The 24,092-nt window shown below is 40.3% G+C and overlaps 4 protein-coding genes across 6 annotated transcripts in view; 3 read left to right on the top strand and 1 right to left on the bottom strand.

Moving 5' to 3' along the window:
* Window positions 1-2,470: 2,470 nt before the first annotated feature.
* LOC109461729 (putative lipoyltransferase 2, mitochondrial) lies at window positions 2,471-5,854 on the bottom strand. Its single transcript, XM_019758119.1, has 4 exons — window positions 5,452-5,854; window positions 4,737-4,817; window positions 3,767-3,897; window positions 2,471-3,365 (listed from the first exon to the last, which is right to left on the bottom strand). Exons 1-4 carry the CDS (start codon window positions 5,688-5,690, stop codon window positions 3,049-3,051), a joined length of 768 nt encoding a protein of 255 aa, XP_019613678.1. The 5' UTR covers window positions 5,691-5,854; the 3' UTR covers window positions 2,471-3,048.
* Window positions 5,855-6,072: 218 nt separating this feature from the next.
* On the top strand, window positions 6,073-10,704 carry LOC109461682 (diamine acetyltransferase 1-like). Of its 2 annotated transcripts, none has more exons than XM_019758060.1 (6): window positions 6,073-6,118; window positions 6,645-6,730; window positions 8,340-8,391; window positions 8,971-9,150; window positions 9,618-9,658; window positions 9,956-10,704. In XM_019758060.1, exons 2-6 carry the CDS (start codon window positions 6,650-6,652, stop codon window positions 10,121-10,123), a joined length of 522 nt encoding a protein of 173 aa, XP_019613619.1. In that variant the 5' UTR covers window positions 6,073-6,118; window positions 6,645-6,649; the 3' UTR covers window positions 10,124-10,704. The 2 variants fall into 2 exon arrangements, with proteins under 2 accessions (XP_019613619.1, XP_019613620.1); XM_019758061.1 differs by lacking the exon at window positions 6,073-6,118 and adding an exon at window positions 6,148-6,180.
* Window positions 10,705-11,502: 798 nt separating this feature from the next.
* Window positions 11,503-14,011, top strand: LOC109461689 (diamine acetyltransferase 1-like). 2 transcript variants are annotated; one of them, XM_019758072.1, is made up of 6 exons: window positions 11,503-11,635; window positions 12,031-12,102; window positions 12,451-12,502; window positions 12,914-13,096; window positions 13,387-13,427; window positions 13,759-14,011. In XM_019758072.1, the coding sequence occupies exons 2-6, from the start codon at window positions 12,031-12,033 to the stop codon at window positions 13,924-13,926; spliced, it is 516 nt and encodes a 171-aa protein (XP_019613631.1). In that variant the 5' UTR covers window positions 11,503-11,635; the 3' UTR covers window positions 13,927-14,011. The 2 variants fall into 2 exon arrangements, with proteins under 2 accessions (XP_019613631.1, XP_019613630.1); XM_019758071.1 differs by having other exon boundaries at window positions 12,012-12,102.
* A 5,743-nt stretch (window positions 14,012-19,754) lies between these two features.
* Window positions 19,755-24,092, top strand: part of LOC109461663 (bone morphogenetic protein 1-like) — a 7,789-nt gene continuing 3,451 nt past the window's right edge. The window contains exons 1-4 of the mRNA XM_019758044.1: window positions 19,755-19,862; window positions 20,235-20,372; window positions 20,776-21,019; window positions 21,582-21,601. Coding sequence (XP_019613603.1) covers window positions 20,282-20,372; window positions 20,776-21,019; window positions 21,582-21,601 — 355 coding nt within the window. The 5' untranslated portion in view covers window positions 19,755-19,862; window positions 20,235-20,281. The remainder of the gene's footprint in view (window positions 19,863-20,234; window positions 20,373-20,775; window positions 21,020-21,581; window positions 21,602-24,092) is intronic.

Genomic DNA, 24,092 nt, shown 5'->3' with positions numbered 1-24,092 from the left:
TTTTGGCAACATTGCCTTCTGGATGTTAATCGTGAAAAATTTATGTGTTTATGAAAGTATAGAAGAGCTCACAACTGTTAGAGTTGCGAGCTGGTTGAATCCAGACGACTTGTCAAATTGTTGCTCGTATGTAAAAATGTACAAGTTGCATAATAAGCTATTTTGTATGTCAGTAACAACAGTATATTTTGTACATTTGAACAGATGCTTTTTGCACACAGTAACAACCCTCCCTTCCCCAGAATAGAACTGTCCAATGTCCAGTCTTTCTGTATATGAACTGGACTGTCTTATTATAGTTTTGAGGGGTGGAAAGGGAGGTAAATGTTGTCTTCTCTTGGTATTTCTGTTCACGGTGTAGCTTTTCCCACAAACTTCTCAGTTTTGTAAAGTCCTACTTAATAGAAAACCTATGGCACATTACATGCAACCATATGTAATTATTGACAAAACCATGGGACGTATGTATTTGTACAGATCGATAATAAGTATATTTAGGTGGAAATTGTGTATTGTTGAACCACTGTAGTAGAAAGTTTGTTGTTTTTACACAAATGCTTGCAGAAGTTGTTTTTTTTTCTCTGCATGAAATGTGCCATTGGGAACAATTCTTTCCATGTAGTGTACAGACAATCCTCCCACCCCCGTCGTCAAGTGTTGTAGTCCTGAATTCTGTGCGTTGTCGTCTTCCACAGACTATACCATTTCCGAGATAGGGGTGAAGGGGTGGGTTTTAGGACATTGTGGTTGTTTCTGCTGCCTCACATTTGGGTTGGAAAGCAATAACGAATAACTATGTGCTTCAAAGTGTACGATGTAGCCCCCAAATGCCCTATTTATAGTTGTATATTTTGTAAATGAAAATTTTGTAGTATTTTCGTAGTTCTAGTGGCTAATAATGATAATAATAATAATACTGAAGTCTTCTCAAATAATACCATTTGTAACATTTGTGTATTGAAAAGTGATTCTTTCTTCCTGACAGTGTGCTTAAACTTGGTAATTCTTGCTGTTAAAATGTTTTTTTTTTACGACTGTTAAAATCCCCCCGACCACCCCCACTATATTATGCCAGTAGAGAGGTCCATATTTTGGACTGGTAGACTTCGAGTGCGGGGGTGGTCAGGCTGGTTTTACCAGTTGTGAGAAAACGTTACGACTCGAGCAGGAGCTACCACTGATAGATGTTGGACAATAAAAGTTATACAAGAAGAATTCAACATAGAGTCTCTGTTCTGTTCATTTCTTTGGTATGTGTGGTACAGTCAAAGCTGTGTGCATGTGGTTCCAAAGCCCTATATATAAAGAAATGGATGAAAATACACAGATGTTTGAATAGGCTACATAAGCACATCGTCATAATGTACTGCACCTGCACAAAATTCAATTTGTATTGTGCATAGCACTTTGGTAGAACATCATGTGGTCGTATTCGCACATATAAGGTTAACACTAGTTTCGAAATGTTATGTTGGAAAAGTTGTCCTCTGCAACAGGCAAAATTCTGATGCAACACTGACCAAAAATCAGAGGAAAACTGAGGAATGGGGTTTTTGCACAGGCACAGTACGTTCTGCCAAGGTGCTGGCTACATAGCTCCAAGCACCACTCCCCTAGCTTCTACAGATAACATGCCAGGGGATCTAGTCCGCTAGAGAGTACATTTTGCCGCACCTGAACTGTACTCTAGCGGACCAACTCCCCGGCATGTTATCTCTCTATTTGGCCGATTTCTATACTCTCCAAGCAGAGGTTTGGGGTCATTTTAGGCTTTTTTTATCAGGGTTTTCACCCAACCCATTGATGCTTTCAACTGCCGGCAGAGGTTGGGTTGGGTGGGAAAAAAATCCAGTGCAAAAGAGAAACCCCCATAAAAAAGCCTAAAAACATGCCAAAAATAACCCCAAACCCCTGCTTGGAGAATACGATTTCTACTCTTTCCAGGTGCCTCCCGAAGCCTGGTAGAGGCTACCACTCACCCACAGGAGTTCCCCCTCTCTCATCCCTGGGTTGTTTTTGCAGTAAACATGACCTGGATGTGACAGAGGGGCAGGGAACTGTGGAATTCCTCTGTGGCAGGAGTCGCCAGGCCAGCCCACTGGAGCAAGTCTTCCTCATCACGGTCTGATGATCAGGACACACCAAAATTGTTTCTTGGTTTATGGATCTTTGCAGCAAATTAAAGAGGCATGTGGGCACGATAAAAAAAATGCAAAGTTCTACTGTAATTCCTGATCGTTCACAGTACTCTTTTATGTTCATGGTCTGTACCAGGAACTTATCATTACTGTTATCAAATCATTTGTCTCCCTCCCTGCACTTGCCACCAAGATTATAAGTTATGTAAACATGTCCATTTTCCTCAGAGTCAGACCATGAATTTTGCTTCCATGAAATAAAGACGAAGTGAATTACAGTATTCTTGATGCTGGCAATACCATGAACCATCACTTCTCTGGTAGACTTCAGATAATTAGATACAATCTTTATTGTTTCCAGTTACAAAGTATGGACTACTGTTTCATTTCATATGATACAACAATGAAATTGCACCCTTCTTCTGTTAGGAGCTACTGAGCACAGAATAGGATAGATGAAAAGCGCCCTCTTTTATCAAGAACTAGTACTGCAACTTGAAGCACCCTCACTTTGGCTCTCTGCTTGTACATTCTGGTGTCCCAGTGTCGAACTTGTGTCTCATAAGACAATGAAAATGCACCCTTCTTCTGTTAGGAGCTACTGAGCACAGAATAGGATAGATAAAAAGTGCCCTCTTTTGTCAAGAACTAGTACTGCATCTTGCTTCCCCCTCACTTTAGGTCTCTACTGGCACATTTTGAGTCAACTTCTGTCTCTCTGTCTCCTTCTGTAAGGAGATACTACATGAAAAAAGCGCCCTCTTTTATCAAGAACCAGTACTGCATCTTGCTTCACCCACACTGTTGCTCTCTACTGGCTACATTTTGGTTCCACTGTCAAACTTCTGTCTCATAACATAGACAATGAAAATGCACCCATCCTCTGTTAGGAGCTACTGAGCACTGAATACTAGTAGTACATGTATAGATGAAAAGTGCCCTCTTTTGTCAAGATCCAGTAGTGCATCTTGCTTCCCTCACTTTGGGTCTCTACTGGCACATTTTGGTCCCAGTCTCTAACTTCGGAACAGTCGAACTGTTCAGCGAATGACGTGACCATCGTGGGGACGGCGTCTTGGATTCTGACGTTCTGCCCGAGCTCCATGCTGAGCGAGGTCACGCCCTTTCCCACAATCCCGCAGGGCACGATGTGTCGGAACCAGGTCATGTCGGGGTTACAGTTCAGGGCGAGGCCGTGGGTGGTGACGAACCTGCTGCCGTGGACACCTGGAGGGGGGGTGGACAGAGTCTGGCTTAGTGTGCAATGTGGGCAAAAAGGAATTGTAAGGGTTTCTTAACAAGCATTTGGTAAAGCATGATGCTGTTTCTTTTGGCTAATACTGCAGTGTGTCCTTGCTACAGTTCCTATTCTCAGCAAAGCCAAGTCACCCATTATTGATGTGTATTAATTTAACCTGTGCCTAAAGCTCCCACAAAAAGAATGCAAGAAAATGTCTCAATACTGATACCGTAGCTGTTTAAAACATTTTTGGAGAAGCTGCCTACGGATTACGAAGACTTAAAAGGCCTGATTACACCTTACGAAAAAGGGCATGCAGGCCCCCCTGTACTAGCTGGGCAGTCTTGACTGTATCTTCAGCCAAACAAATGAATACAGTTCTCCTCACCTACAGCACAGATTTTCCTGTCGCCGACCCACACCCCTGTATCAGGTGACGTCTGCGCCTGGATACCAAATGATTGACAGGTGCGGATCACGCTTTTCTCCAGCTGACAGATGTACCACTTCATCGACTTCCTGGGAAGAGAAGTTTAAACCATTGTAAATTGGCGTCTGTGTGGTGTAGTGGATAGAGCGTCCGACTGTCAAGCAAGAAGACCCAGGTTCAATCCCCAGGGTTGGACCCAGACATGTCCGGACATGCACCCAGACGTTGTGCCCTTGGGAAAGGCACTTAACACGCATTTCCCCCCTCAGTTAGAGGGATCCCAGGCCCTACTAGGGTTTGGGTTGGCGTTAGGAAGAGCATCCAGCCGTAAAAATCCTGCTTCAAAGAAAGACTTGTACTTGGTGCAAGCATGTCTAACCCCCGGTTGGGGAAAAATGATGTTAAATTCGGTTAAAAAAAAAAAAAAGTAAACAGTGTTACACAAACTCTACCTGTCAGGGGCTGATTGGGCCTCCTATGGGCTTGACCTGCGAGAATTGTGATGTAGTCAGTAACTACTAAATTACTAAAGAAAGGCCTGTATGCTGTATTTTATATACACATGTAGAACATTATTACATTGTTACTGTCATATTCCCGAATACTGTAGTTTCATCTACATGTAGTTGGTAAATCACTTGATTACAAAGTTGTTTGCACACAAGCAGTACAAAATCACTGAAATGTCAGCAGGCATTATAAAACTTAAAGTTCTCCTGTATCTGTACCTGTATAGCCAGTATCACCACCCTTCTGCATGACACACCAGCTTTGCAGGCGCAGTGCAGCAGTAGCTGGTTATATTACATTGAACAACTTGTTACATCTAACCTTTAAACATCTAACTGCAAATGTTGTGTAATGAATATCTGGTAATTTTGCAAAGTTCCTTTTCAGAAACATTGGCAGATAGAAACCCTGTTCCCACCTGAAATGTGCCAGGTTCAGTACAGGGTACACAACCAGCTGCCCAGGGCCATGGTAGGTTATTAACCCTCCTCGGTTGGTCCTGAAACATGTAACATGTACCATGCATATGATGATAGAATTACCAAATACATGTGCATAAATATCAATAAACAGTATAATTTTCATATATATCCTTCAGAAAGACTGAAACCTGTGCAAAAACTGCAATTTTGGTCCAGATTTTAAAACTAAGGAAGCAAAGTTCAGCTATCTCATGTTATTACAATGGTGTTTTATATGTATTTTAGTCTACATTGAAAGGTTACCTATAGTTTTTGTAGACGATGACTGATACTTTTGCAATGTATAAAAGAAATTGATTACTCATATCCCACCCTACTACTGAGGGTAGTATGCTATAGATATTGATACTGAACACTTTCTTACTAATCGGTGGCAGCAAAAGACAGTATCAAATTGGCCAGGCAGTATATGTTTCGCCCGCTACATTTCGAAGTGAATTCCATCTGTCTGAATTGAAATATATATAGAAAGTGTCAATTGTGGCAAATGGATACTGTCTGGCTAATGGATACTGCCTGGCTGATACTGTCTTTTGCAGCCACCGAAACATCTGCTTGGAGATTATTTCTTACACCACTCACGCACGCCCCCTAGCGACGTACCTATGAACCTCCCTCCCTGCCTATTCCCTACGACCTGACCTCACCTACCTATGAAACTCAGCCCCAAATTTCCTCAGCCTGTCTTCCTCTGCGGCCGGATACTGTGCCGTTCTGTACCCTGTGGTGTAGACCGGGTAATGTTCACACAGGAGCAGAGTGTCTCTCGCTGGATCTTTCGTTTTTCCGGCTAGCTCGTCCAAGTGTTGCCGCTGAAGTTGCTCCTGGACTCTCAAGCCCTCCGAGAAGGAAATTCTCCCCAGATTTCGGACGTACAGAACCCGATTCATGGCTAGAGTTATCCACAAGTAGTACCTGATAGCACAAAAATTAGTTTTTCACTCGAACGCTTCTGTAAAATTTATAAAATCGACTATTTTGATGATCAAAACAGCAGACGGCCTATTTTTCTGCCGGGCGCAGCCATCTTGCGTAATGGAAGAATCGAATTGAAGGGGTGGCTCAAAAAAATATCAAAGTGTTATGTTACATACTGAAACTAGTCAAAGCAATGAAAAAAAGAAGGACAAAATTTAAAATTTCAAAATTCAGCTAACTTGTATATAATAGAAAAACGAAAAGCAGTCGTATTGTGTTGTTTATTCTTTATCACTCGGTTCTTACCCCCGAATTATACACTAATGGTTTTTCCCTACCAGGGGGTCAAAGGTCTTCTTTCAGATTTGGGCGGGAAGTCATTTAACTTCCAGGTTCGCAGGTATTTAAACTTCTTTTATTCAAGAAACCGGCCTTCTGTGAAGTTATCATGTGTGTAATTGTGTAAGGAACTTTCTGAAATACCCTTTTGAAGGTTTGGTTGTGTTTTTCTGACCCAAAATACGCTTAATCCTAGATGTAAAACTGAAAGTGTACTTTGACCACTAGGAAATTTTGATTCACCATGAAGGGGGTTCTGAAAAGAGTAACTTTACAGAGTACCTCTTTATATTAATAATTGTTTAAACACAAGGCTATAGAAGTATTGTTCTTGTCGTCAAGAGTTATGTTTGTGTCTTTCATCAGTTTTTTTTATGGAATTGCTGGTAGTGGTAGTCTCACAGTATCTTTCCAATTGTTCTCTTGATATGAATAGTTAGTAGTGTGCACATCTGAAATATTTGTGCATTGGGGTTTATTTCTCACTCAAATAATTGATTGATATCCCTAGTGCCACATTGATGCCTACGGTTTATGGACATTTATTTTTATTCCTATTTTTTACATTGTGCACGCAAATTTTGCAGTAAATATGACATCAGAGAACAGTGAGAATGTTGTTATACATGCAGCTCGGCCTGAAGACTGCGGAGAAATACTGCGGATGATAAAGGTAAGTAAGTTTCATGGCTAACACAAAAATAGCTATATGTGTATTCGTATACTGTAATATTTCACTGTCTTCATGCATGGTAGAAAAATTTCCTGGGGAAAATTGACACGTCCACAAAAACAATCTTCACAGTGATGGCATGTGCAGGAAGGGGGGGGGGCAAAGACAAAATGATTTGATAAATTCACGGTACAGAAGTGACTGTGAAAACCGTGAGAATAAAAATACAGTGAAAAATTAAGAAGTTGCAGTACATGAAAGTTACGTTATCAATTTTCCATAATGTCAGTCATACATGCATGGTGGTTGATACTTAGTAATACATTGTACCATGGTTGTTTTCCTATGAATTTGCCTTTTCCCTGCACTTTTGACTTACTGCTGTTACTTGTATTAGCATCCTTGTTTTTATATTATTACAAATATAATGATTGTATATATAATAAAAATATATAAAAACATCCTTGTTTTTATCAATAATATAAAACAAGGATGCTAATACGTTGATGTTTATTGCAAATTCATGCCCGAGGGCTAATTGCATACAGACATTAACAAGAAAAATGTGGTGATATAAGACTATTTGCTAACTACTTCTACGTGTACGATATACTTATCGAACCTACTATCTCTACTTAAACCTAATAACGTTGGAATACATACAGGGTAAAAAGTAGATATACAATATGTGACCAGGTAATAGGAACAAAGTAACTGCTATTCTAATCTATTCTATTCTATTAAACTATTCTTGTCATGCTATTAGGGGGTTTGACTTCTTCTCAGGAGCGAGGCAGTGGGAGATGAATTGTCCGACTCTTTGAAAAATAAATGGGTTGGGAGACTTTAGCAATAATATAGTCTTTTGTTGTTGGTTGAGGTTTGAAAAACTTGGGGAAATATTGGCGACTTCTTTGAATAACTTTTTTCTTTCAAAATCGTAATGAGGACACTGACAGATAAAATGCATTTCATCTTCCACTGCTCCCTCTGTACAGTATTTACAGAATCTTTCGCTTATAGGCAGTTTCTTATATCTTCCTCTCTCTATCTCTAATGTGTGAGTGCTTAGTCTCATTTTACATAGAGATGATCTTAGCTCAAAATCAGGGTGATGCAGATAGGTTTCCATATTATAGTCAGATTTTAGTTTTCTATACAATCTTAATTTGCCGCTATTGATAGATAAATTGTGGAGGAAGGTTTGAATATACATGTCTGTTAGTCTTTTTCTCAACGATACACATACAAATCTATTGTTTACATGCAGATTGCTATTTTGCCAAATGAACGAGTTACCGCTATTGTCAAGTATCTCTTTCACGTGGCATAACCAGTTTTTCTTGTTGACGTTTAACATATCATGTTGTTGCGACAATAGAGCATCCACTTGTAGAGGATGTGTGCAGAAATCTAGTTGTCTTAGCCGTAACCAGTACTTTACGACCCTGACTGAAACATCTATATCTAGGGGAAATCTGCCGAGTTCAGCTTTACATGCAAGTAACAGCAGAAGAGCTTACCACTTGTGAAAACAGCAGGGAAAAAGTTAGCATCTATGTAGCGTTAGGCAGCAGGGAGAAATATTTACAGTTGTCTTTTACTGCAGGAGTTAGCAGTGTATGAAGAGATGCTGGAAAAAGCTACCCTGACTGAAGAAGGTATTAAAGCTTGTTCTTGTCATATACATATCATATAAAAATCAGAATTGTCATATTTTTGCTATGCTATTCTGAGCTGTTTCAGATTAAGATGACTCACAGTCTTTCCATTCAGATTCTTTTGAGCAAAATCTAAGCAAAAGAACGATCATCAGACACAATGGAGTTATGGATCAAATAGATGCAAAGACAATGTAAACTACATTTTTCAGTGTTAGAAATACCCACCTGCAGTCTGCATTTTGCAGAGACATTTTCAATATTGCAGAAGAAAAATTAAGCAACCTGCAATTTTGCTGACTGAAGAAAAATCAGGCTAGGGGTTCAGTGGTGTTTAAGAACTTTTGTGTTTGCTACTGAATATGATATACAAGTACAGTAATTTGCATGTAAAATGTTCCCAAACATGCAATTTTTTATATGCCATGGCATGGGTTTACATGGGAGTTTAAGTGTGTACATTGTATGTGTAAAGTATTTCCCAATTGCAGAACAAAAAGTTTGACATTCTGCAATATTACAGAACACTGAAAAAAGTATTTCTACCTCTGTTTTTACATGTATTATCCATTGTTCCAGCATTACGAGAGGATGCGTTTGGAGACCATCCGTACTACCGAGCGCTCGTGGCAGAAGTGTGCTCAGATCTAACCGACCAGCCCCGTCTGATCGGCTATGCCATGTACTACTTCTGCTACTGTCCCTGGCTGGGCAGGGGCATCTATCTAGAGGACTTCTATGTGGAGCCTGCATATAGAGGTACGTACTGTATGTTGTTGCTTTGAAGAATATACAAATCTTCAAGACAATCCAGGATACCTGTATCTGTATCTGTGTAACCAGTATAACTGCCCTTCGGCGTAACACACCAACTTCTGTATCTGTATAGCCAGTATAACTGCCCTTCGGCGTAACACACCAGCTGATATACCAGTAATATAAGTTTACTGCCATCACTACATAGCTTTAAATACCTCCTGCAGTTAGATGTGCAAAAGTGAGATGTTTTGTTCAGTGTAAATAATAGCCAGCTGCTGTCGAGCCACATGCCTGTAAAGCTGGTGTGTTACGCTGAACGAATGGTGGATATACAAGGAACTGAACCCATGACCTCTCAATCTTGTGTCCACTTGCCTAGGCACTCAACAACCTGAGCGGATGAAAACAAACAGTGTGCGTTTTGTTTCTTTAAATGCTCACGCAATGATTTTGTTTGTCCCCCACAGGTCGAGGCATTGGGACTTCAATTATGAGGGAAGTGGCAAAGGTGAGACAAGCTCAGAAAATGTAGTACATGTATTACGTACTCGTAGCCAAAAGTGCATAAAACCTAATTCTTATATCTTTTGGTTGATTTTGATGTCCTGCATCTTGATATGATGATGTATGATTGTATATGCACTAGTATTCCTAAATACAAATGTATGTACCAAATTTTTGTATGTTCCCATGAATTTTTAACACTTTAAAAAGATAGACCAATGCACATGTATATACATGTACTTGTTTTCAGTATAATTATATATTGCTATATATATAATGTGTACACCTTATGTTGTTACAGATAGGAGTAAAGCACAGATGTAACAAGATGCAGTTGGTCTGTCTGAACTGGAACGACATCGCTATCGACTTTTACAAGAAACATGGCGCAAAGGATGTTACTGTCGACGAAAAATGGCACCTCTTTAGAATGGACCTAGAAGAACTCACAGCATTTGCTGGAGAATAACTAATGCTGCATTCAAATACCTATGAACACCAGCAAACCTCCAAAGATATCTTTAAACAATGTTTGGAGTTAGGTGTAATGTTAAGGGTTAGGTGTAAAAGTGTAATGAATCTAGCTGCCGCTGCACCGCATGCCTGCGAAGCTGGTGTGTTACACCGAGGGGCGGTTATACCGGCTATAGATACAGATACAGATATAGATACAGATACCCAGGGACACCTGAAAAACAGGTCACAGACCTGAGTGTGATCTACTGGTAAAATAAAATTAAAAAAAAAAGAAATTTTAAGAAATGAAACACATAGACAAACACACCCAAAACAATACCTCTGTACCATGAGGTAAAAGTGCAATACTAAATTTTTTCATGATAGTTCTGTCCATTTCTCTCAGGCCGCGAACTTTTGCTACCACAAACGTAGTCTTTGTTTTTGTTTTGTATTGAATTACGAGCATTTACTGTAAACATACACAATAGTATATAACTTATCATCATTATCATCATCATCATAAATAACTTATAATCTTACAGAATAGATTTATGGTTTATGTGGATTAATTAAAAATGTCTTCCAACCTTCGTTACTTATATGTTCTTAAGTATTATACTTAATTAGATCTACATTAAGTTTTGAGTTCGTTTGATCCTTAAGTCTTATCGATATCTGTGGTGGGTGCTTTAACATGCTTGTGGTCCTCACACACAGGACTGCATTTGATACCAACTGTTGCCTTCTAGTTCAAAGTTTCCTACATGCACATTTCTGGTCTCAGTTGATCTACGTTTGCACCCTTATAACTATGCTCCCATTACCATCTAGGGTCAAAAGTTCACCAAGACTTGAATAGAATTTAATGGTACAGTAAAAGCCAGATGCAAAGGCTTATTTTGCCCGTGACAATTCCTCTTAAAGCTACAAGTCTCAGCCTTACTTGTTCTTTTTTTGCAAAGTTGTAATTTTCCTATAGTCTTACGGTCAATCAAACATTCAGGGAAGAGTACAAGGTCCAATTTAAATCATTTGTTGTCCTTGTTTAATGTCTAATATCTTGCTAGACGTGGTTGCTTGATGCTGGTTTGCTCTCGGTTCAGTTCAGAGTCAACTTGTCTATCTAGGTATTTACCTCTTGGTGCCTTGAATCTTAAATCATGCTAAGTAGCAACATGACCCATATAGTACAGAATGTAGTTCAAAGGGCGGTCACCAAAATGTACCATAAGCATGTAGGGTGGGGGAGGGGTGGCTTTGTATTTCTCCAAGGACGCTGCTAGAAATTTAGATTTTAAAATCAAAGAAATCAAATGCAGAGATATGCAAGGCAACCGAAAACATGCATAAATTCTTAGCATAACCGTAACTTGTCCAAGTTGTTCTAATCCCTCCCCTGGTATTCTTCCTGGTACACCCCCGTTTGTAAGTGGAATCGTCCATTAAGGCTTCTAGCGGTGAACGGACCTTGTCCCCTGAGCACTGTTTCTTCAACCCTAAATATTTAAACAAGCCTAACAAGGTATGAGATCCTCACTTTTTGTTGTTCTTAGAACCTCTTAACCTATATCTAGAGTCATTATAGATCCTTCAATGAAGGTAATATATACAGACATCCAGGTAATAAGATACCAACTTAAAGGTAATAGTTACTCAAGCAACTGGTGGATTTAGTTGCTTGAGTAACTATTACTGTCATTATAGAAACTCGTATGATATATCATCATTATGATCTGACAATCAGTTAACAGAACAAGTCGTGTGATGTAATTTTTACGATGTCCTTTGCAACATATTTTAATCATTGTCAATCGCTATTTCTAATATCACATAAGTATTGATGAGTGACTACTTATGAAAGTTTTCTCTATTAGATTTTTGAACTGAACCCTTTACAGAATCACTTCTCTCTCTAAGATGGCATCTGAAGACTTCATCATCCGCCCTGCCCGACCTGGAGACTGTAAAGAGATCGCCCGCATCATCAAGGTACTATGACTTAGTAATGGTATACAGCATATCTACAAGTACAATTGACACTAATGCAATGTACTAGTCAAATACGTGATTTTTTTTTCAGAATCCTCATCTCTAGTCATTGGCGTTGGGAATCCTTGTATTATCTCGATACAAACATGTTTGACACAAGCATTCCCAAACCTTTTCGACGTCCAGAAATGCACGACTGACTTATAAGACATGATGTGAAGGCTTAGATAACTCATTATGCCCTAGTATATACTCTCAAACGAGCGAATCTAGTGTTGTCCGTCGTGTAGATGGTTTACATCAATAATCTATCCATGATCCACATCTGAGTGATTTGTTTGAACTCAGGAGCTAGCGGAGCACCAAGGACTGGGCGACAGAGAGACAGTTACGGAAGAAGGTACTAACAGTACATGTAGTAGGGGACTGTTCAAGTTTAATCCGAGTTATTTTGAGAAGGCGAGGGTGAAACCCAATCTCGTGGTTTCTAATTAAGATATTGTACATGCATGTTGATTTTCAAGCCTACTGTACTATGTGACATTAACTGTACACAGAATGGATATAGCATGAAAGTGTTGGTACAAGTCATTATGAAATAAAGACTAAACTTTCCTTCTAACACTGGAATGAATTGGAATTTACACCAAATTTTCAACTCTTTCAACCTTGTTCTTGGAATTCTGCGAGTCTTTATTTTTAGTCTTTATAGCTATATAGTGGGAAGTTGAGTCTTTATTTCATACAGAATGGATATATTGACGAGTATCGAATTTGTAAGTTTAAAAGACCCAATTGATTTTGTCCCTAGCGTTGCGTGAGGACGCGTTCAGAGACAAGCCTTACTTCAGGGCGCTCGTAGCGGAGCTCCCCGGTACTGCAGCAGACGGCGAAGTCAGTCTAGCCGGCTATGCTATGTACTATTTCTGCTACTCTCCCTTTGTACGCCGCGTCATGTACCTGGAAGACTTCTACGTACAGCCCTCTCACAGAGGTGAAACCTAGTTATGTTTACGTCAATGAAGGTTAGACATCCAGGTAATAATATACGCCAAAAAGCAGTTACTCAAGCAACTGGAGCTTCCAAAATTATATCCAGTTGCTTGAGTAACTGCTTTTTTGGCGTACCTAGTTATGTTTACCTTCGCAACAGAAAGATATGTTGGTTTTGCTCTGTTTCTTCTTCTTCTCCAAACAAAAAAGAAAAGGTCAATGACCTGGACCAGACGTCTGTCACCATGGTAACTGGTGCTGATGAACAAACACTATCTGTTCTGTTCACAGGTCGAGGTATTGGAACGTCTCTCATGAAGGGAGTAGCAAAGGTTCGTTCGATTCTTGGTTATATTTTATAAACTTACTCACTCTGCCGCAAAGTTAAGTGTGACAAGTCGTTCAATTCACCCCGACTATAAAGATAGGAATCTCCAAGCAGATCTTTCGGTGGGGGTAAGACAGTATTAAATTGGCCAGCCTGTATTCATTTGCGGTGGGTAAATGGATATTATAAAGAAGATATTATAAAGAAGGAGATTATAAAGATAGTAACAGAAATCAAAGGCCGATTTTGTCCGCCTTGCAACTTCCTTGAAAACTGCAGTTGTCTGTGTATCTAAAAAGTGTCCTGTGATGTACTCATCTGTTTTCACACTTCAGATCGGCGTGGAGAATAACTGTAACAAGATGCAGTGGGTCTGTCTGAACTGGAACGACATCGCCGTCAAGTTTTATAAGAAACACGGCGGCAAGGATGTCACTGTTGATGAGAACTGGCACCTCTTTAGGATGGACCGAGACCAACTCACAGCATTTGCTGGGATGTAGAAAGGGATGCTTTTGCTGCTACAGATACATCCACTACTATACATGTATGTGTGTGTGTCACGGTGTGTGTGTGTGTGTGTGTGTGTACGTGTGTCAATGCTTGTACGTGTGTGTGTGTGTGTGTGTGTGTGTGTGTGTGTGTGAATATGCGCGCGCGCGTGTTTGTTCGTATGTCAGTGTGTGTGTGTTTGTTTCTGTTTCAGTTTTATATGTCCCACTGTCTTACTAAAAATAGCATTTCTACCTGGCAACAGTCTGCCTGACTGTACAGTGCGTCACAAGCACGTCACTGTCAAACTATTTCATCAGAACGTTTTTTGCGTTCCACTGACTCACGTGAATTCGTTCTTCGGCGAATTGGTCATGACAATTCCAGCATCACATGTACATTTTTTGTCTTAATATTACGGAGATAAACTTGGAAAATTGCTCATGCTCAAGTGATATGTTTTCTTACATGTCTCCTATAGTTACTGCATGAGTGTTCCAGGGTAGATACATGTGGTCTACTAGTATTTGCCCTATAGTTCGTTGATCCTATGCGGACAATTGTTGAATGCCTATTCAATTATGCATTTGTAGCGCCGTAGATACTTACACCTATACTACTGAGAAGCAGCGCAAAATACGTGACTGTAAAAAAGTTGAATCACGAAAACTTTACAATGCCTCGTGTGTTTCTTTGTGAAATGCCTGACTAAATTATGCATATATAGCTTCGGCGATAACCTACAAGCCTCGTGCCGGGGTAGTCTAAGTAACAAAGACGCTGATTGGATGTCTGAACGATGGAATGTATCGAACTGACCGAGTAAATCCGTATCAGGCACGGTGATTGGTTGAACCAAACTAGCGGAAAAAGAAGATTGCATGTTCAGATCACACTTGTTTCATTCTTGAGCAAACATCCGCTCAAGTTGGGGCGTCATCGAGTCCTGGCGCCGCAACAACTAAGTAAGTTTGTTTTCAGCTTATCTTATCCAATCTTTCACAATTCTATTTCATTTTTAAGTTCACTTTTTAAAAAAGTAAGGCTGTTGGAATGTCAAATTGTTGCGAACCTTTTCGATGATTCCTTTATTATTACTTCCCTTACATGTTCGATAGGAAAATGTTACAGAAAAAGTTTATTACATGTGGACATCCGTAAAATGAGACTGTCTATAGTAGTTAGTGGGAGCAATAGTTATCAGTAGCCTGTAGAATTGACGGTCACGCTTAAGGATCGGTGCTGCAGAAAAGTATTGTCATGAATCTCGTTGGTAATTTAATGGGGTATCAGGGGCACTATCCCATTAGATTACCATATCATAGAGACTCTGAAAATATTTCTGGTGATTTAATGGGATAACGGGATAACACACAGGTGGAACATAAGGTGAAAAAATGGGACACACAAATAACAATATAGTTATCCCCATAATACGAATTATTTTCAGTACTAAACAAATGGGATAAATAATCAGACCTAAGTATTCAGCTACACCCTACAGACAGTTTGTCGTTTTACTCTCTAGTATGGATGTGTTGGTTATTAATAAAACATACTTGGATTTTCCTGAAGATCACATGACAGTCGCATGATTAGTAAAAACTACCAGCACCAGACAAATTTTCCTGCACCACTCAGAAGTAAATATTGTTCAGAAGCTATTGCATTGCTTCAACATACATAACAAAGGTCAACAACATATAAAGTAACAAATCACTGATAATGGTAATAAAAACAGCGAGAATGAAATAAAAAGCTAGCATTAATGGCATCCAATACGGCTTCAGGGCAGCAAAACTGGAAATATTCTGAATAAGGCAATCTTTGTGATATTGACACATGCTGCTTCACATTAGCACATTTGGATCAGCATTTCTTACTGTGAGCATTTAAAACTGCAGAAACAAGACCCCAAGATAGGTATTTTATTTTCTTAGTGGTACCCTAAAATCAGGCCGGGGCCCTTCCACTAACCATGTTCTGTGAGAATTTGGGTTTTGCTCCATGAGGGCCAATATACATTGGTTTCAACTCTATGTAGATAAGTGGCTGGGATATTGGCTTTGAAAAATTGGGTTTCCAGGCCTTAAAAACTGCATTGAATGCCTTTAAAAGTCGATGATTGCGTTGCTATGAGTTTTGTTCTTCCGTAGTCGGTGACTGAACTCAACATGGACATCAGTGGTGGCGTCCGACTGTGGGCCGTCTGTCTGATCACTGTCACTACCTCTGTGTACGGAGGGATTCTGTCCGGTGTGTTTATTGAGTTTGAGTTTTATTTAGATCCACAATTAGCCTCATAAGAGGCTATTGTTCCTGTGGTCTACACATTACATTCATGTTACATATTACAATTGAAGAGAAACGTACAAAGACATACAAAGTTAATAATACGAAGCAAAAATGACATAATTCCTTAAATATACTACTTACAGTCCAATACTTTGCTAGTTGTCGCCTGTGTTGTTCCACAACTGTGACATTCTGTACAGGAAGCGCCTTTTCTGAGAGTTGGATGTTGGTTTCGGTTGTCTGATTGTGTTTGTTCTGGTTGAGAGTGTTTTAGTAGTTACATGTATTTGAAGACAACAAATAAGTATGATATACATATTCAATAAAACATCAGTAATGTCGACTCGGAACCAAGAGGTCCCGGGTTCGAGTCCTGACATGCCACCGATCTTGTGCCCTTTGGGAAAGACAGTTTACACGACTTTCCTCACTTAACTCAGTGAAGATGAGTATTGTTCTTTCCTGTTCCTATTTTTCATCAAAAACTGTAGGTTGTTCCCAGGGTGACATCAGGTGTCTGGATGGAAGCGGCTGTTTTTCCTCAGAAGTTGTCTGTGACTCCGTCGTGAACTGTGCTGATGGGAGCGATGAAGCCTACTGCCAGTACATTTGTAAGTTTTAACGTTTATAACAGAAAAGATAAAAACAAACAAGACTGACAAGGCAAACATACATTGCCATGGCGACGGTGCTTGTTAGGAATGGTGTTCTTGCTACGTATGGATCTTTTAATGCATCATTTAATGCATAAGGATTTCAGCTTGCTAATACGCGTCGTTGTTTTCAGCCGGAGCGCCTTGTTCTGGCAGCCAGCTGAGGTGTCAGGTAACTTTCCAGTGCATCGACAAAAGCACGGACGTTTGTGATGGAGAAAACGACTGCCCGGATGGTTTAGACGAACAACTATGCTTCGTTCCTGATCCCACAACGCCTCCTGGCGATCTGACCACAGAAGTCGCTGCCGGACCCCACAACGCCTCCTGGCGATCTGACCACAGAAGTGCTGCCGGACCCCACAACGCCTCCTGGCGATCTGACCACAGAAGTGCTGCCGGACCCCACAACGCCTCCTGGCGATCTGACCACAGAAGTGCAGGCGGACCCCACCACGCCTCCTGGCGATCTGACCACAGAAGTGCAGCCGGACACCACAACGCCTCCTGTCGGTCTGACCACAGAAGTACTGCCTGGCCCCACAAGTTAGTCTTTAAAGGCTTAATATTATATATATGTGCCACATTGTCCTTCTCCTTTGGTTTGTGCGAACAAAAGGAGGTAGATTAAGATTAAGATTTGTATTCTTTATAACTGTATTCTGTATAACTGAATCATGAATTCTATGACCATTTCTCGCGCTCACATATTAATGTTCATCTGTGTTTGTATTTACATGTTTAAAGATAAAACTTTTGGTCCAACACAAAAAATTCTCTTACCTAGAGCTTTCGACCAGTCACTCTGGTCTTCCTAAGTAGACTGACCCAGTGGGGCTTGTCACGAGGCTTCTTTGATGTGTGACGTCAACACTGGGTCAAAGGTATCTGGTAGACGATGTCGACCCTTCACTTAACCGCGACGGGGGCTGACATCGTCTACCAGACAGTTTACACGACTTTCCTCACTTCACTGAGTATATAGTGAAGATAAATATTATTCTGTCCATTTTCATGAAACGCAATCAACTGCAGGTTGCTCCCAGGGTGACATCAAGTGTGTGGATGGAACCTGTTTTCCCCCAGAAGTTGTCTGTGACTCCGTCGTGAACTGTGCTGATGGGAGCGACGAAGGCTTCTGCGAGCACATTTGTAAGTTTTAACGTTTATAACAGAAAAGATAAAAACAAACAAGACTGACAATGAAAACATACATTGCCATGGCGACGGTGGTTGTTGTTAGGAATGGTGTTCTTGCTACTTATAGATCTTTTGATGCATCTAACGTTACATGATGCCATAATAATTTAAGCAACCGTCTTATACGCGTCGTTGTTTTCAGCCGGTCCGCCTTGTTCTGGGAGCCAGTTTAAGTGTCCGCTAACTTTAGCGTGCATCGACAAAAGCACGGACGTTTGTGATGGAGAGAACGACTGTGCAAGTGGTGTGGACGAACAGCAATGCTTCGTTCCTGTTGATGGTGAGAAAGTCCCGGGGTTTCTACTTTCTGTGGTTGACAGAATAGACCGTTCCTGATCAAACAAGTCGAACCCTCTGTTCTATTTCGAACACCTTATGGTGTTCGATCGAACACATCGAACCCTCTGTTCTATTTCGAACGCCAATACATCGAAATCTCTATTCTATTTCATTTCCGGGGTTTCTACTTTCTGAGGTTAGGGCTGTGTACCTAAAACGTTTTTTTTTGACAGTCTGAGTTTGATAATTGCTCAAAAAAAGGTTTTTCAAGCAAGCTGTTATGAGTAAAGTACATCATGACATCAGAACTGGCAGTTTTAAAATGCCTTTGTCAAATGACATGATTTACATACATATGAATGAATTAATAAATGCTTTAAATATGTATACAGTATTTACAGTGTATACAGACACCAGACTCGCAAGCAACCAGTAATTGCACCGACGTCGACATAAGGCATTAGTAAAGTACTACAACTTACCACTATTGGTACTACAACTTGCCACTATTGGTACTACAACTTGCTACTATTAGTAAAGCACTACAACTTGCCACTCGGTACTACAACTTGCCACTATTAGTAAAGTACTACAACTTGCCAATATTGATACTACAACTTGCCACTATTAGTAAAGTACTACAACTTGCCACTAAAACGGGTTTCAGGTACAACAACGCCTCCTGGCGGTCTGACCACAGAAGTGCAGCCGGACACCACAACGCCTCCTGGCGATCTGACCACAGAAGTGCTGCCTGGCCCCACAGGTTAGTCCTTTAAGGCATAAAAGTATATATGCGCCACATTGTCCTTGTCCTTTGGCTTTTCTGCTAACAAAAGGAGGTAGATTAAAATTTGTATTCTTTATTTAAGCACATAGATGAATGATAAAGCTAGAGTTCCACGATCTCATACCTTCACCAAATGATGTTAATCTTTATGACGTACAAACATGAAATTATAGATTATTCTCCCTGATTATGCAAATAGGATCCTCATTTCCATGAATAAGATCAGTTGATCATATTCTCCTCCAAAAGACAGTCTTTAACAAAGAATGCCATTCCAGCATTTCCTTATGCAAATGAGGTCCTTATTTGAATACTTTTTGTTTAATGCTGTTTACCTTCAGTTAACTTGCCCTGACCTGACCTATGACCTGACCAATGGCATGATTTGTTGACGTCTGTTATCATGGTGACTGGTGTTGGGTTACATAATGTTGCAATTTCATGGTCTGCTCTACTCCTGTCACAATCTACTAGTAGTACATGTATGTGAATGTGTTTGAGTAAGAATTAACAGAGCAGACCATGTCCGAAGGTAAACGTTATGCATTTGCTTTGCAAATGTTACTTCTCTAGTATTAATTCCTATTTTTCATCAAACGCAAAACTGTAGGTTGTTCCCAGGGTGACATCACGTGTCTGGATGGAAACGGCTGTTTTTCCTCAGAAGTTATCTGTGACTCAAATATAGACTGTGCTGATCGGAGCGATGAAGGCTTCTGCGAATACATTAGTACGTTTGAACGTTTATAACAGAAAAGATAAAACAAAATAAAAAGGAAAACAAATGTTCCTGCTGTAAGACATCACGAGGTTTATGATGTTATTTACAACAACATGAAGAAAATTGTCATCACTCTTTTCAACAGTCGCTAAACTAGTGTTCTCCAAATCCATGTTTTGAATATCTGTCATAGGTAGATGGAATGCATATGTGCAAAGGTTTTGTTAACAGTCACAAACATTATGCTACAAACATAAATATGTTACTAGTTGCATGTAACTTAGACGTTCATGTTAGGAATAGTGTTCACTGCAACCTATGGCTCTTTTAATGCATCTTCATGGATAATATCTTCAGCTTGCTTATACATGTTACTTTCAGCCGGTCCGCCTTGTTCTGGGAGCCAGTTTAAGTGTCCGCACACCCCCATGTGCATCGACAGAAGCACGGACGTTTGTGATGGAGAGAACGACTGCCCGGATGGTTTCGACGAACAACAATGCTTCGTTCCTGTTGATGGTGAGAAAGTTCCGGGGTTTCTACCCTAACACTAACCCTCAATCGAACACATCGAACCCTCTGTTCTATTTCGAACACCTTATGGTGCTCGATCGAACACATCGAACCCTTTGTTCTATTTCTAACACCTTATGGTGTTCGATCGAACACATCGAACCCTCTGTTCTATTTCTACATGCTGTGGTTAGGGCTGTCACGGCTGTGTACCTAAAATAGTTTTTAGGTCAGTACAAATGATGCGATTTTAGCCTCTTGCACACATAGCCAACCATGGCTTCCCTACCTTCTCCAGACCGTGGTTGTGAGTTAGTCGTGAGCACAAAGTCTGCGAAGGTAAACATAATTATAAGTAAATTTATGATAACGTAAGTAAGACCGTCGATGTTTTTTCTTTTCTCTCTAGACTCTTCAGACGCCGCGACCAGCGGTCTGGGGTGCGGAGGAACACTGTCTGCTCCCCCTGACGGTTCCGTGACGTCACCGAACTATCCCGAAAACTACAAACCCGATCAGACCTGTGGTTGGCTGATCACCGTGCCAGAAGGAAGCAGCGTTCGTCTCACGTTCGACAGTTTCCACGTCGAGGACGGTTACGACTATCTGTACATCTACGATGGAGACAGCGATTCTGCTACAGAGTTGCAGAAGTAACTACTGCCAAAAAATTTCGTTTGTAGGGTAGATCAGTTTTGATGTTGCTGTGAATGATTCTGATGAACTACCTTCAAAATTAAAAACTTCAATATTTTCTGGGTAACATAAACAGAGCCAGCAAGAACTTACAAACACCCGGGATGTATATAGTAATGCACAATGTTCACAACTACTGTTGACAATTCCAGACATAACATTAACAGCAATGTTACCAGTAATATCTATCTATATGTATCTATAATACAGGCTTAAACCCCTGAAGGTAGTGTGGTATAGGCCATTAGTTACATAGCTGCTGATAGACGATACCATACCGCATACAACATGGGGGTGTCGACTTACTTTCTTGCAATAACTGAAAATACAGATATAAAGAAAAAAAGCAACCCTCATCATCTGGACACCAGTAATTAATCATATACCAAAAATCAAAGAAATCAGTTAAATCCACCGTGAGTTATAGCTGCGATCACACCAACACGGCCGAAAACAGTACCTTCCAGCGGAAGGATATGTCCTTCCAAGGAGGTGATAACAATTCATGTTCACTTCTAGGTTAACAGGTGAGCTGTCCAGTAGTGGCAAGATATTGGACCCAGTAGAGCATGGGGCATTTCAAAACCTAACAGAAAATCTAACAGGCTGCAAAAAAGGATTAGGTGGATCAGGGGTGACAACCTACACAGATTGAAGGAGGGTTAACATCCTATAGAAAGACAATTTAGGTGGATCATTAAGAGGAGGTAATCACCTAGGGAATTAATCAAACTGCTGTAGAAGGGTATGCTTTATATCTCCCTTGGGCATAAAATCAATTCAGGTGAATATTGACCTTATCTCAAGTAAAATGCAAAATATCGTAATTGATCGTAGCACTAGGCTTTCCCTTGGGAATTGAAAAATGTTAACTACACGAGGGGGTGTGACCATCTCAATCACACAACATAAGGGGTGAGGCCATGGCATCATGGCCTCGCAACTCCTACCGCAGGCGTCAGACATCTAGTAACATCTCCTAATTTGAGAAGGGTGACATGAAATCCCCGAGGTTGGGCGGGCATGTTCTAAATCCAAGTATTCAGCCTCAAACCGTGCTCTATCTATTACCTAACATCTAACAGCATTAAAAGCACACAACACCTGTTTGTAATTGCAGTTCCAGGAAATGTAGACAGGTGGCGCAAATGTCAGCCTCTGTCTTCCCAACTGAAGGCACACACCAAAGCACACGCATCTTGAGCTCACACTGAGGATAAAATGACAGGCATCTTGAGCTCTTGTCTAACATTTAACACCATTAAAAGCATCACATGTGGCTATCTCAGGGATCATTGCAATGTTACATTATCTTGTTAGGTTCCTAACAGAAAACTAACACAGACACTGTGAAAAGCAGGACACACATTCTGAACCACCGTCTAACATATAACACTATTAAGCGCACCACATGTGGTTATCTGCATGTGGTTACCCCAGGGATCATTGCAATGTTACATTATCTTGTTAGGTTCCTAACAGAAAACTAACACAGACACTGTGAAAAAGCAGGACACACATTCTGAACCACCGTCTAACATATAACACCATGGTCCATTAAGCGCACCACATGTGGTTATCTGCATTTGGTATCTCAGCATCCTGCCTCTAATTAAGAACAGCACGGGCTACCCTAGTAGGGCTACCCATGCATTGCAAGCACTGTTAGATTCCAATCTCCAAGCAGAGGTCGGTGGGAAAGAAAAGTGATAGCAAGGACATTATACACAGATGACCTAGTTCTGCTTCCTTTCCAAGCATAGATCCAATCTAGAGGGTCCAAACAGGAGGGTAAGCATTTCAAAAGTGAGCAGAAACATAGATCAAAGAAATTATAAATCATTTAGTCACTGATAATATAATGTCTAGGCCATTGAGCTACAAAAGACAGGAACACATAATGATTAAATCAGACACACATAATGCATGCATATGAATGTCTAACTATTGGGGTATATCATCATTACTATTGAAGACAATTTTTTAGAGTCGTCAAAATGTCACAGCAGACCTGGATTTTTTAAATGCAGAAAACACTGACAGAATTACAACGCAAACATACATATCCCTCGGTACATTCATGTTACAACATCATGAATTGCAGAACTATGAATGCTAGATATCTGCTTTTGGGAAGTACATGTATCTAAATTCACTATAAGAGGTTGAGAAAATGCAATACCAAACATTACTTCACATAGTGTAAGTATCCCTGTATAACAGTAACCGCTGAAAAATAATTCACAAGCTCGGAGAACACAAATTGAAAATGACGCCTCACGGCATAAATTTAGTGAAAACAGCGTTCACATATTTCTTCACCTATATTGAAGCCCTCACAATATTTTCTTAGCCTTGAAATAGCTGTCAAAATTCTGTATAGGTAACCATACTTATCACATTATCAAGAAAAAGATTAAAACTGACAAAACCGACAGCATGTGTCTTGATATGTAAACAACTCTACTGTAAAGACCCCCCTCCCCTACACACACTCACTCGCTCACTATCCAGGATTAGATTACGGCGTCGACAAATAGTTACAGATAACCAAAGAAAAAAAGCAGATAAAAAAAGTGGCCGTCAAAATTATGTTTGTTTTAACAACAACAAGCCTAAGTCACTATACTCATGATATTCTATCAAATCAGGAGCTAGTTCAGTTTTAGTGCATTTTTAATTTTGATCTGAAACCATAGCCTCCATAGCAGGCTTATAGAACTGGGGGTTGGGTGGTCTTGGGCTGTTTTCTGATTAGTCCAGTTAAAAAAAACGGTAATTCAACCAGGCCGGCTATGTTGTCTATATGCAATCAGAAAATAGCACATAAAAGCTTCCAAAGACCCTGAAGACCCCCAAAATCCCCAGTTTTTGGCATGCTATGGAGGCTACTGAAACACCTGCTCGGCGGGGCGAAATTATGCAAGAAGTTACACCAAGGACATTGTGATAGAACGTGTTCCGATGCACTTTGATCAGTGACCCGCGGTCATCGAACTCTGAATTCAAATTTTCTTCCAAAATTGATTT

The sequence above is a fragment of the Branchiostoma belcheri genome, unplaced genomic scaffold (assembly GCF_001625305.1).
Source record: "Branchiostoma belcheri isolate BF01 breed outbred unplaced genomic scaffold, Haploidv18h27 scaffold95, whole genome shotgun sequence".
In the NCBI taxonomy this organism is placed as follows: domain Eukaryota; kingdom Metazoa; phylum Chordata; class Leptocardii; order Amphioxiformes; family Branchiostomatidae; genus Branchiostoma; species Branchiostoma belcheri.
The sequence above is the reverse complement of the archived record's forward strand: the minus strand, read 5'-3'. Positions and strand labels throughout refer to the sequence as shown.

What these genes read in the sequence shown, in the direction of transcription:
- LOC109461729 (XM_019758119.1), bottom strand. Translation starts at nt 5,690, where the DNA reads ATGAATCGGGTTCTGTACGTCCGAAATCTGGGGAGAATTTCCTTCTCG. An exon ending in CTGAACCTGGCACATTTCAG is followed by an intron (nt 3,898 to 4,736) that starts GTGGGAACAGGG and finishes TTCTCTTCCCAG; the next exon opens with GAAGTCGATGAAGTGGTACA. An exon ending in CAGGAAAATCTGTGCTGTAG is followed by an intron (nt 3,366 to 3,766) that starts GTGAGGAGAACT and finishes CCCCCCCTCCAG; the next exon opens with GTGTCCACGGCAGCAGGTTC.
- LOC109461682 (XM_019758060.1), top strand. Translation starts at nt 6,650, where the DNA reads ATGACATCAGAGAACAGTGAGAATGTTGTTATACATGCAGCTCGGCCT. An exon ending in AGCTACCCTGACTGAAGAAG is followed by an intron (nt 8,392 to 8,970) that starts GTATTAAAGCTT and finishes CCATTGTTCCAG; the next exon opens with CATTACGAGAGGATGCGTTT. An exon ending in TGTGGAGCCTGCATATAGAG is followed by an intron (nt 9,151 to 9,617) that starts GTACGTACTGTA and finishes TGTCCCCCACAG; the next exon opens with GTCGAGGCATTGGGACTTCA.
- LOC109461689 (XM_019758072.1), top strand. Translation starts at nt 12,031, where the DNA reads ATGGCATCTGAAGACTTCATCATCCGCCCTGCCCGACCTGGAGACTGT. An exon ending in AGATCGCCCGCATCATCAAG is followed by an intron (nt 12,103 to 12,450) that starts GTACTATGACTT and finishes GTTTGAACTCAG; the next exon opens with GAGCTAGCGGAGCACCAAGG. An exon ending in CGTACAGCCCTCTCACAGAG is followed by an intron (nt 13,097 to 13,386) that starts GTGAAACCTAGT and finishes TTCTGTTCACAG; the next exon opens with GTCGAGGTATTGGAACGTCT.